Here is a 12,625-nt window from a genome sequence, read left to right as displayed (position 1 = left end):
GTGCGTTCAAAACTGTACACAAACATGAAAAAAAGGACAAATTTGTTATAAATTATATTTCAAGGTGGTATAAAAGGCATTAGTAACAGTCTTTGTGCACATACACGTACAGCAATTCATAGAAAATGTGGCAGTTTCACGATCAACAAGAACTGTTGTGTTCATACACTTGCATGCACTATCACCATGAAAGTGGTATGGATTTGTGTACACATAAATACAAATATTAGTCTGTCCAATTTATCCTAGATAAGTATTTCCTTACACAAACGTTATCCAAAATTAAAATATTTTAGGCTTGAGTTTGAAATATGAGCTCAAAGGGAAATTGGGTCTACTTATATACTCTTCAAACAATGGAAAAGTTAAATTGTAATGTAGATTACAACATATGGATTGTAAATGCAGACTAAAGCTGGAATGACATTTAGCCACCAAATATTGACATGACATGCATGCAGTCAGTCATGTCCACTACTCGTCTTTCAGGGTGCGTATTCTAACATGCACTGGACAGAGGAGACAGTCCATCACAGGTTTTACAGTCTATTGTTAACATGTTCACATTCGCACCCACTGTGTTTAGGAAGGAAGAGATGATGCCCACACATTGACAGGAAAAAAACTCCACTAGAAATATTTATAAGTGTTTGAGGGGAAACATCAACAAGCAAGTAAAGGATAAAAAAAAATATTTATGGAATGAGGTACTGCCAAATCTTCTGTCCAAGTTAAGTTGGTTTGGTGAGGTGTAAAAAAAGAAAACACAGACACAGTCATCTTTTAAGTTAATTAATAGAAAATAAAAATATTAAAAAAATAAAAAAATTCAGTCCAAAAAAAAGGAGTCCTTCACAGTGATGGCTTTAGTTTCCTGAAGTCCTGGACTCCTTCTGGGTTTGACCTTCCCAGAAAGAGATGAAAGACGTCCAGAGCTTCAAGCTGTGCAGTTGTCAGGTCATATGGAGTGACTTGAGCAGTGGGCTGTGCAGTGGTTGCTAGTGTCCTGTATCCAGGTCCCTCATGTACTCCTGAAGGGCCAATAGCCTGGCATCGATCTCCGACAGCTCGGCCCCTGTATCTATGGAGCTCTCTGGGATTGGATACATAAAATTATAATATCTTGTGTGGTGGCTAGCTTGTTTTCAACTCAAATCATTTTATTGCAGCAAAAATGTACACTACTTGGATTAGTTACCTTTGTCTTTACCTCTGTGTGTTGGAGTACTGCATATTGGTTTCCTGGTCAAAAGGCCTCCTCTAGACTAGAAACAGATAGCAAATCGCCATAAAGACCCCACAATCATCTGTGAATGGATGTTACTATAGATATAGAGTCAGAGTGGAACGGACGTTCCCATTTAAATCAACATAGCAGGATGGTCCTTTGCCATTGCAAAGAACTGTGACCGTTGGCGGGCTACCTCATGCAATTTCTATGGTCAATGCACAGTGATAAGTGCCATTTTCTTTTGAAGTAGTCACATAACCACAGCAATCAGTTCTGTCATTTTATTTCTATGGATCTTACTAACAAGTGTTGTGTGTGTAACCAAAGCTTTATATACAGTATGTAGCTTGTTCCTCTGTGCCATAGAGCACCATCACTCATGCTGTGAGCCACAGACTGAGTTGGGAAGTCTGACAGTATTGAGGGTAGGACAAACACATTATTGATTTTGGTCATTTTGTCGGATTTGTTGACAGTAACAATAAACCAAACCATATACTTTAAATAAATAAATGGGCAGAAACAAACTGTACCAGAGTTAAATTAATTACCAGTTTACTTACCACATTGGGTCCATTGTAAGTCTGTTTTCTCCCTCTATAATCACAGAAAAACAGACGTTTAAATAACCAGCTAAAGCAACAAGACTCCACAAAACCACTCGGATGTTATCTTATCACCTGTACAGATTTTTGGGCATTTCATCCATATCCACTAATGAGCTTTCAGAGGAGTTTCTGCTCCCTCGCCGCTCCATTGATAGACTCCTGCCTCTGCTGCCAGACCGGGCCATCTGAGGATAGGCCTCTCTGGAACGTGAACGCCCCCTCTCAGGGGCTATGGGTGATGTCAGAATGTCCCTCCGTACCTTCCTCTGTCTGACAGAAACAACAGGATTAAAATGTGTTCCAAGCAGCAACAACATCAAAGATCAGTGCTGTCAAAGATGGCAAAAGAAAAATAATAGAGACCAACTTTTTGAGATCTGCCTCTTTCAGTCTGCGCTGCCTGTCCTGGATGTAGGCAGTTGGGTCAAAGCGTTGTACCTGGGACCCTGTTAGGTAGTAGGTGAAAATATTTAGATTTATACACATCATCACCTACTCATTAAGGTAACAGGCCAAACCACTGCAACAACGTGCCAATACCAGTGGGAGAAGGTGACGGCCTGGGTATCCGAGCACGAGGTCCTGAGGAGTCCGATCTTCGGCCTCTTTCCTCTGACCTTCGACCTCTGTCATCCATCCGTTCTCTGGAGCCTGAACGGGCCCTGACTGTCCCGTACCCCAACCTCCTCTCGCGGGAGACAGAGCGATAGATTTCTCCATCAACCCGAGAGCTGATGTGACCGGACACAGGAGTCACTCTGCTGCAGACACACAAAGAGGGTGTGCGCCAAGTAGGTAAATTATATCCCGATTTGAACATTTTCACTCCACATTGTAAGTGAATGAAATAAAGAGAGAGAAAGTAAAGATATAGTACATGTTTAGATTGCCTAACCCTCTCCGTAGTAACGCTAGTTCACTGGTGAGACTCTTGACCCGAACGCGGAGAGCGCACTCCGATGCTCTCAGCTCCTCGAACTAGTCAGGGCAGGGAATTTTAAAAAACTGTTAAAACCAGCAACAAAGGAAACACCATGAATGTTTTTCAGTTGAGTACTTTGAGGAGCATAAGAGGTCCACCTGCTCCATGAGGAGTCGCTGATCCTGGCATCTCTTGCTCGCTGAACGTTGACTTTTGGCCCTCTCCTTGACGAGCTGCTCCTCCAGCGTCCTCACCACATCTCTGACCCTCCAGTCCTCCCGTCCACTTCCACTGCTCTGCAGTCGCTCCAGAACCTTAGCCATGGCATCCTTTTCTTGTTTCACCTGAGCCAGCCTAAAAACACAGTAGGAGACATTAAAAAAAAAAAGTCCCATGTCCCTTCATATTGGTCACGGTGATGAAATGAAACGCAACCTACTCTGCTCGTAGCCGTTGTATTTCCTGTTCTGCAGATTTGTTAATTCCATGAGAGGAGACGGTGCTGAGCTCCGCCTTAAGAGCTCGGACTTCCTTCTGCAGGGCAGCCGGGTCAGGCTTACCCACATAGGGCAGGGGTAAGGGGTAGTGTATCCTACAAAGTACACAATAGTCAGCAAATCAGGGGGGATTACCGCAGACATAACCAAAATACTGACAAACAAAATCTGGCCAAAACAGGGCATGGCCAAAGTAATTTATTTTGAATATGTTATTATGGAAGTTGCAACAGAGACACAAACCTGTCAAACTCCACAGTATATATGAGGATTAGGTATCTTTTGGAAGTGAGAACAGATGACTGCTGATTCCCTTGAGGACGACTAACCACTCCTGCTTTTCTGTTACGTAGCAGCTCCAGGTCAGCGTAGGTCAAGAGGTCAAGTGTAACAGAATCACTCATCTGCAGAAAAAGCTCACGGTAACTATCCAACATTAGAAAAAAAATCTAAACTTTAAAAAGATAAGCAATGTTTTAATGGTCTCCTGATTTATATTTACTTTGTCATGCCATGCCGGACCCTCCCATGTACAGCAATAAAATGTGTTTTTTACAATTTCATTTTACATTTAGCATTTAAATCAAATAAACTAAAATTTTCCTCTTCTGGGAATTTCGAGATAATGTGATATTAAGGTGAATTTAGATACAACTGTTAGAAAACATTAGTTTTACTGTCTTTGCATACATTGATTGTGTTTTTGTGGTCTGTGTATTACTTTTGTTTAAGCCACAAACAGCCTAATGGACAGTACTGATGTTTGAAGAAACCACACGCACAAGTCTTGTTTCTCTTATTTTCCTCCGGGCTCTCTCCTTTTGGCCCCTGTTTCTTAATATTAAAGAAAAGCAGAGAGGGAATAAGACAGCTCTGGATAACTGTACATTTTGCGCTCAAGTGGAAACATTGCGCTCGAATGAATGAGTCTCGCCTCGGCTCACAAAGCCTCAAGCAAATTTGTGTCTGTTCATATCTTCCTATTGACGTATTTGCGCAACTCTGCATTTTTTCTTTCTAGTTCTAGCTGAGTGCACCATCAAACTTACCTTTCTAACAGCCGATTCTAACATGCTGCAGAAAATGGGGAACTGCTTGAAATTGCCTGTTTTGCGCGTGAGGTCCTCAATGTCTGAAAAAAGAAAATTGAATTATGTGAGTGAGATTACTTGTGCCTGTTTTGGCATTTAATCTATAATACATGTATGCTACTCACATGCCGGATCAAAGTCCCCTCTCCATTGATCCGCTGTCATTGCATCAGAGATTTCGACTATCAGCAAACCCTTGTCCACCTCTATCTTCACAGAAAACTCCACTCCTCGAAATACTATATCCTCCATCACCTCTGAGCCCTCCTCCATCACTCCGGGTCTGTGAAAGAGTAAAGTAAATTATTCTCATGAGCCTCAGACCCATCAAGATCATATCAAATGTATTAACACATTTGGACAAATCTGAAACGTATTCACTGTCGTTTAATGAGATTAAACAGGGGGATCTTAATAAAGACAATGTATTTTATTAAAATTTTCTCTCTGAATAATACATGCACATTTTTGGGGAATATTATACGCCCACTTGTGGGTTTATGGCCTGAGAGAAAGGGGGGGGGGGGAAGCCAAATTATCAGCAAATCAGGTAGTGTGTATCATTGGCATGTCCTGTTTTCTACTGACAGAATTGCTTTTTATACGTTTATATTTGGACTTAAATTACATTGATTTGGCAGATTTGCAGAATGTCGATTTGACCTTTTTGTTTAGCAGGACAAGAAGCTAGTAGTAAAACCATTAAAGATACAGAAAAAGGATAGATGTATGTTATCTTGTATTTAGCTGTAGATTTGTTATTCTTCAAAAAGGTGAGCTGACTAACTGGCTCATCCATTGGCACAGTTATTTTAAAACATATCCACATCATTGTTCTGGCTTCCCCTTCCTATTTCACCTGTCTCACCTCACACAGTCTGTCATAACCAATACAAACCGCGAGGGGCGGTAGCGAGCCCACAGAGTCCATTTCGAAAGGTGTCATTTTTATTGGGAAAAGTTCTGGATGGTTGGTCATACCGCACGTCGAGGACTCAGCAAATGCTCTTAAGACATGTTTTACGAGGTAAGCGGGTCATTCGTGTCTCCTCGGTCGCGTGCGATGACGTTAGATGTCGCGCTTGACTTCACTTTCTCCCGTGCAGCGTGAACGCGACCGACGCGACATCTGTAAACCTCATCTCTGACTGTAACATGCACAGGACGCACACACACGGTGCTGAACGTAATGCCGCGCTGGGTTTAGTCCGAGGTCTGCTCTGTTGAATGTCTAATCGGGGTAAACGAACGCTACGTCTCCCACTAGGCGTCACCTGTCAATAGAGCAGCTAGCAAGAGTCAACACTCCGCTCTCGTTAGCTCAGGTTAGCTAGCGTTAGCATTGTCGTGAGGGAACGTGAGTCTCGTGCTACTCAGTGTTCGAACGAACAAACGAACAAACAAACAAACAAACAGAACCCTCGTGACGTTACCTTTGGTCGCAGTGATCCGTAGTGAGCAGCGAGCCGTCAACACATGACGCGAGCTGCTCGTCGGTCAGACATCGCGTTAGCTGCAGTGCATGAAACAGCCAGCCGCGTTATGTGTGGTACAGTGGAGCTCCGTCCCAAACCATTAGGAAGCCGGCGGCACCGTGGAGACGGGAGCGGGTCAACGACCGGGAACCGTTAAATTCTTCTTCTGCGCTCTGATTTGACAACGCTGCCTCTTCTTCTGCTCGGAGGCTCGACGACCGTCAGGGGCATCGCTGCCCTCCACAGGCAGTGAATACACACAGCCTCTGCGAGACTACAGACACCGAACAGGAGTAGTGTCTGATATAGTCGCGTCATTACAACCTGTATACTCCATGACAATCATTTACTCGTGTAAAAATACTGTAGTATCAGCAGCGATGCAGAAAGGTGCCCTATATCATTTAAATCATACTTTTAAAGTACTCATGCAAAAATAAATGCTTATTAAAACTGTTGCATTAATTTGTAAGCATCATTTTACTTTTGCACTTGGTCAAAGTGGAGCTAAGTTCAACTGCTTTCCATAACATGTTATAGTTTCATCTCTTAACAGTGCATCGTATTTTATGAAGTGATCACCGGTTGTGTGTGTATATAACATACAGTACCAGTCAAAAGTTTGGACACACCTTCTCATTCAACTACTTTGAAGAATCTAAAATATAAAACATATTCTGGTTTGTTGAGCATTTGTTTGTTTACCACATAATTCCATATGTGTTCCTTCATAGTTTGGATGTCTTCAATATTCATCTACAATGTAGAAAAAAAAAATAAAGAAAATAAAGAAAAACCATTGAATGAGAAGGTGTGTCCAAACTTTTGACTGATACTGTAAGTAATAGATAACTATAGTAGCTCAAGTTGTCAAAAAATAAAGTGGAGTCAAAAAGGTACAATATTTCCCTTCAGAATGTGGTGGAGTAGAAGTATTAAAAAGCATCAAGTAAAATACATGGACCTTTTAAAATGTAGTGTACCTACTTTCCAACATTGCTAATTAAAAACATTTGGCATTTTAGGCATCAGATATGATGTGAAATAATATTAGTTAGTTATTATTATTATTATTATTATTATTATAAATAAGAATGATAGAACAGTTGCAAGTAATTGATCTAATGAATAGACCGAACCAATAAATCTCTTCTTATTTGTCAGGCTCGTATCTGTTATTATTAAACATCCAAATTATAATAGTCGACAAATTTTCCTCCTATCAACAAATCAGTTGACGTGATTGTGTCAGCACCTTATTTTCAACAAAATGACAAAACTTGGAACCAACTTCCATGTCGGCATGGTCAACATCTTTGTGTTCACTCTTCCACTGTCAAGTTATGTGTCTAATAGCAGAAAACAAGTGCTTGTTGTAAATGTTTGATGAACCTGTTGCACAAGACCAAAATCGACCCTGTCTTCTCTTCCCTCATGGTCTTGAGTAAGGGCTGTTTCCATGGAGACGTTGATCACCCATAATGCAAAATGTCGAGTGAATGAGTCTGAAGTCTGCTGCTTGTCTAAAAAGACGCAGAAAAACACAGGCATCAGAGGAGTGTGACCTGGAGTGTGTGTGTGTGTGTGTGTGCCAAAGAATGACTGACTGAGGTGTTTTGTTCTTCCCATGCAGAGCTCTGCATGGAAGAAACACAAAAGTTGTGGGACTTCATCTCTCATACCAATGACTCCCAAGAAACCTCAGCCGTGGCTGCAAGTGGTCGGACATGCAGGTTTGTTTATCTGGTCTCCTCGACCGGTATCATTTTAGTTTTAAAAAAATCCACAATTTAAGTGAAAAAATGAATATGGTTTGTCTTCATTTCCTTTTCCAGGGAACTTTGAAGTTGGGGATTATGGCACACTGCTGAAGAGATTTTGTGAGGGGGAGCAACAATGCTACCTTAGGCTGATGGAGGATGTTTTGAGGCCATTTGTTCCAGCCTACCACGGTGTGATGCAGCGGGAGGAGCAGAACTACAACATGATGGATAACTTGCTGACCCATTTCAACAGACCTGCCATCATGGACTGCAAGATGGGGAGCCGGTAAGATTTAATGGGGCAATTTTTGTGACAGAGAAGTTCAGTTTTATATCAGACAGACTTATAGTGCAGCAGTGATTCTCAAAAAGGCCTAATAGTTCTTGATATATCCTAAATATTAAAATATTACAGCCCGAAATAACAAAATTATAAAACACCAATAAAAAAAACAAATGGAGACTAATAGATTATTTCCAAATGAGTATCTGTTTAACTCAAATAACATTATAAGGTAATACATTTTGGACGGACATGGATGTAAACTGTCTTTTGACTGGTTGGCGGAGGTATACAACCGTGAGGCTGTAATTGTAGTTTCATAGTTATAATGGTCTTTTTTTTGCAATTAATAATTTCCAGTAGCAATAACAGTGAGGTACTGCCCTTCACAGCACATACCTCGAGGGGGAGCTGCTGGTGGCTAGAGAACGACCCCAGCCTCGTAAAGACATGTATGATAAGATGGTGGCTGTGGACCCAGAGGCCCCAACGGTCCAGGAGAAAGCCCAGCAGGCGGTACTGAAAACCAGGTACATGCAGTGGAGGGAGACGCTGAGCTCCACAACATCCCTTGGTTTCCGTATCGAAGGATTCAGAGTAAGCTCCAAAGTTCATCAAAATGGTTGTGTCAGGTCATTGACTTATCTTGATATATAATGAATAAATGCTGCTTGGTAGACAGTCTTTGAAAAATGCCATTTCTTTTTTGCAGCAATGAATGTATTTTTTCATTGTTTCAAAACTGCACTTTTTGCATTATAAAGCTGTAACTTGTATGTTTCCTTCACAGAAGTCAAACGAAGAATGTCACACAAACTTCAAAAGGACCAAAAGCCGAGAGCAAGTGACGAAAGCACTGGAAAACTTTGTTGATTCCAATACACACATTGTGGTGAGTGTGACCTTCACTGACTGCATTCACTCATTGATACATTTGTTTTCCTCTCCTTTCTAGTAAATCTTGTATCTTTCCCTTCAGTGGGGATATCTGAGACGGTTGAAACAACTGCGGCAGGTCTTGGAGGCATCAGACTTCTTCAGAACACATGAGGTTAGACGTCGGACAGTTTTCTTAAGAAGTTCCGTAAATATTTTGAACAGGATTTTGGAAATATTAAGGAAAGAACCATTGAGCTTGTTCCAAAAGAGCTACATTAAAATTCTGTGGTGCCCATTTTGTATTGGATGGTGTGTTGGCAGGCTTATGCTGATGTTCTAGCACATTGGTCCAGTGGTGGAACTTTTTGCTTATAGCTGTATCCCTGCAGGTTGTGGGAAGTTCCTTACTGTTTCTACATGACTGGACCGGCAGAACAGGAGTCTGGATGATTGACTTTGGAAAGACCGCGGCATTACCGGCACACCTCACCTTGGACCACCGCAGTCCCTGGGTGGAGGGCAATCGAGAAGATGGCTACCTGTGGGGTCTGGACAACCTCATTGATATATTGGCCAACATGCTGCCCCTGACCTGAATGCCTCTTTAAACGTGTGGAAATTCATTCGTAACCCTTCCTTCACCACTCTTAAGTGAGGGACTGCAGATGCACTGGCTTCTGAAATGGATGTGTTGTCAGAATTGTGAGAATTAACTCGGTACAGAATGAGGGAGGGAAAAAGGAAGATGAGATTGATTACAAAACTAAATACTTTCCAGATCAGATTTTCTTTCTGCAAATTTAAATTACAACATTGGTCAAAAGATCATTGATGATTTATGTAAATCTCAACCTGAGGCTTGTAAAGTTTGTCCACTGAATAGACCTACACTCACCTGTGCTACCAATTTCCAGCCTCAGCAGGAGGCGCCGACCCAGCTGTCTGGAGATGACACTGCTTATTATTTTAGGGGAAAAATGGCCCAAGTAATTTTAAGCCAAAGATAAGGCTGGTCCCTCTGGTTCAAGAAGATCTGCAGTTTTAATGTCACACTGTGTCATTAAAATGGTGCTAAAATTATTGGAATTATTTCTTGAATTTCTTTAAAGGTACAGTGTGTAGCATTTAGGGGGATCTATTGGCGGAAATGGAATGTAATACTTTCAATTGAAAATAAGAATCATTGTGTTTTCTTTACCTTTATGGAGCTGGCTGCCGTGTTTATACAGTAAGACCGCAAGATGGCGCCATATCTTACACACTAGACCTTTATTAATTTGTTTGCCTCATTATTATCATCATTAGTTTTCATACATTAGATTGTGAAATAATTTCACCATTTGCATTAGAGTTAGGATTATATTCGACTGTTAAGAAAACACTCAACGTTGGGACTTGAGTGGATATCAATGTCAAGTTATGTGGCAGTTTTTTAGAGTCCAACTACATATATTGTTTATAGTTGAGACCAATAAGGGAAGGGTGTTCCTTGTGGTTCAACAAGATTATACTTTTACACAAAGTGATTTATCTGGTTATTGGTTTAATTTTCCCAATAAACTTTATATCCTTTTCCTTTTAATTAAAACGGTCTAAAGAACTTGGGTCAGTTTGTTCACCACTTCAGTACAGACTGATAATATCTCAGAAAATGATGAACGGATTGGCCCAAACTTTTGTTCATTAACACCCGACTATGAATCCCCATGACTTTTTTGACTTCTGCTGTAGCACCACCATGAGGTGACATTTAAATGAAATGTCTCTGCAACTATTGGATTGCCACAAAGTAGCGTAATCAACGAGTCAAAATTTGTATTTGTGCAATACTAAAAAACATTCCCATCATCCTCAGCTGCACTTTGTGTTTACTGCCACTTAGCAAATGTTAGCATGCTAAACTAAGGTGGTGGCAATGATAAACAGCAAATCCAAACATCCAAATGTTAGCATTGTGATTTTAGCTCAAAGCACAGTTGTGCCTTTCTGTAAAGCCTCACAGCGCCGCTAGCAGAGCTGTAGACACTTAATCTTTGTCATCTTCAAGTCAAATTTAAGGCTTAAAGGCAGCAATAGCAGATTTGCATTATTTGATTATTACTGTTTTTTTATTTTATTTAAAGAGCAGTGACTTAAGTGTGTGCTACTCTCCCTTCTTTACTGATCAGTTTGTTGTAGAGCCATATGGAGTTTTTAAAATTTGGATGTATCCTTCCTGCAGCTGACACATTGACAGGAACTCCTGAAAATGGCATATTTTTGTCTCAGTAGTGCTTATTGGTCTTGGTGACTCATGAAAACCAGCTGTTTTATTCCTCCTTTGAGACATGATGGTGTTGATGATGTTTTTTACTGTTTAGGCTCATTGATACACTCAATATTGTAGAATGTGTGTGTGTGTGTGTTACATAAACCAAATGACGTTATCATTTAAAAACCTCTTCGCAAAGTGATTTCTTTATTGTATTATTTGGTTTTTAGTTATTTTTAACCATAGCACAGTAATGCTGTTTATAAAGTACTGCATTTATGGATTCATGCAGCTATCAGCACTTACCGATGTACTTACTTGCATACATTTAGCCATTAAAATATCATATAAAAGTGACAGATATGCAGTTCTGTAAACCTGAGCAGGTCCAAATATAAATCAAACTCTAAAGCTCAACACCTGATGCAGGGCTGACTGGGGAGATGAAGGCAGATGTGCTCTCTGTCTTCCGCACCTGTCTGCTTCAGTCATTCAGCCATCAGACGGCAGGCAAAGGAAACCCCTGCCCTTACCTGCAGTCCCAGAGGAGATTAAAGGGATGAGCAGACAGAGAAACCGAGTCATGCTCTACAAATCCTCCCACACAGTCTGCAGCAACAAAAAAAAAAGCTCTCTGAGAGGGGCTGCACAATACAACCACAATCTGACCTGCTGGCTACTGAGCAAATCCCACTAGAGCCCTTTTGCATTGAGTGCCTTGCACAGTGGTAGCTCAGTTGTGGTGAAGATATATTTCACTGAATTGTATCCTGCTGATCTGGCGAGCTTCTGGTCACATGATACTTGTTTAATGTTTAGGCCACAGCTAAACATTAGTTTAGTAGCAGGAGAACGGAGGTTCAGAGCAGGACTTGAAACCGCTGGATACAACCAAGTGATTAAAGGACCAATTATATAAAGCAAACGTTGTGTCACTCTTTACGGTGAAGTCAAATTGAGGTGTGATGAAGTCTTGAAAAAGGAGAATAGTGTTTTCAAAATGAAGAGATGACTACACCAATCAGTGTGCGTGCAGGGAGGGCAGGGGGATGATGATGTCAGTGTGTGACAGATGAAACATCAGACACCCTCAGTTTGCACAGAAAACTCAAGAGGCTTCCTCTCGCTGGTCATTGTTCATCAGATCCGTGGAGCGAGTGCAGCACATCGACTGAACGGACGCTGCTGTAAAACAAACCAGGTACGATGTTTTTTTTTTATTACTTTGAACCTAAACTAATTGATATATGAGTGGATTACATAATATAAACTGCTATTGACTAAAATGTTTTTATGAATTCAGTGTTTTCTTAAAATATATATATATATACTGATTTATCAGTATAAATATTTTATATTTTTCAAAATGTTCTATATACTGATTTATCATATATATATATATATATATATATATATATATATATATATATATATATATATATATATATATATATATATATATATATAATTGTCTATCTAAATGTGTGGCATGTTTGCAGTCACATTTTTGTGGTTTAAATAATTTTATATTAATAAATGGGCAAAAAAGTATACACAGTTGTGCATAATGAAATTATTATTAAATATTTATATTGTAGTTCCTATCATTATATATTAAATATATT

General features: G+C 40.3%; 2 protein-coding genes across 6 annotated transcripts; one reads left to right on the top strand and one right to left on the bottom strand.

Annotated features, from left to right (window-relative positions):
• Window positions 1-41: 41 nt before the first annotated feature.
• On the bottom strand, window positions 42-6,087 carry ccdc61 (coiled-coil domain containing 61). 5 transcript variants are annotated; one of them, XM_054626169.1, is made up of 13 exons: window positions 5,783-6,087; window positions 4,475-4,632; window positions 4,308-4,390; window positions 3,502-3,662; window positions 3,201-3,353; window positions 2,920-3,115; window positions 2,717-2,817; window positions 2,380-2,600; window positions 2,207-2,285; window positions 1,912-2,109; window positions 1,795-1,828; window positions 1,199-1,265; window positions 42-1,093 (listed from the first exon to the last, which is right to left on the bottom strand). In XM_054626169.1, exons 2-13 carry the CDS (start codon window positions 4,620-4,622, stop codon window positions 999-1,001), a joined length of 1,536 nt encoding a protein of 511 aa, XP_054482144.1. In that variant the 5' UTR covers window positions 4,623-4,632; window positions 5,783-6,087; the 3' UTR covers window positions 42-998. The 5 variants fall into 5 exon arrangements, with proteins under 5 accessions (XP_054482144.1, XP_054482146.1, XP_054482145.1 ...); XM_054626171.1 differs by having other exon boundaries at window positions 1,211-1,265; XM_054626170.1 differs by having other exon boundaries at window positions 2,380-2,597.
• Window positions 5,272-11,166, top strand: itpkca (inositol-trisphosphate 3-kinase Ca). The gene is made up of 7 exons (XM_054626176.1): window positions 5,272-5,376; window positions 7,458-7,557; window positions 7,660-7,873; window positions 8,263-8,467; window positions 8,661-8,762; window positions 8,850-8,921; window positions 9,139-11,166. Exons 1-7 carry the CDS (start codon window positions 5,365-5,367, stop codon window positions 9,343-9,345), a joined length of 912 nt encoding a protein of 303 aa, XP_054482151.1. The 5' UTR covers window positions 5,272-5,364; the 3' UTR covers window positions 9,346-11,166.
• Window positions 11,167-12,625: the final 1,459 nt, after the last annotated feature.

The sequence above is a fragment of the Anoplopoma fimbria genome, chromosome 24 (genome assembly GCF_027596085.1).
Source record: "Anoplopoma fimbria isolate UVic2021 breed Golden Eagle Sablefish chromosome 24, Afim_UVic_2022, whole genome shotgun sequence".
Lineage (NCBI taxonomy): Eukaryota > Metazoa > Chordata > Actinopteri > Perciformes > Anoplopomatidae > Anoplopoma > Anoplopoma fimbria.
This window is presented reverse-complemented; position numbering and strand designations above follow the sequence as displayed.

Excerpts from the sequence above, each read along its gene's own strand:
- ccdc61 (XM_054626169.1), bottom strand. The coding sequence starts at position 4,622 with ATGGAGGAGGGCTCAGAGGTGATGGAGGATATAGTATTTCGAGGAGTG. Across the intron at positions 4,391-4,474 it reads AGGGGACTTTGATCCGGCAT|ACATTGAGGACCTCACGCGC; the intron begins GTGAGTAGCATA and ends TTCTTTTTTCAG. Across the intron at positions 3,116-3,200 it reads ATACAACGGCTACGAGCAGA|GCTGGCTCAGGTGAAACAAG; the intron begins GTAGGTTGCGTT and ends CTGTGTTTTTAG.
- itpkca (XM_054626176.1), top strand. Across the intron at positions 7,874-8,262 it reads GACTGCAAGATGGGGAGCCG|CACATACCTCGAGGGGGAGC; the intron begins GTAAGATTTAAT and ends TGCCCTTCACAG. Across the intron at positions 8,922-9,138 it reads ACTTCTTCAGAACACATGAG|GTTGTGGGAAGTTCCTTACT; the intron begins GTTAGACGTCGG and ends GTATCCCTGCAG.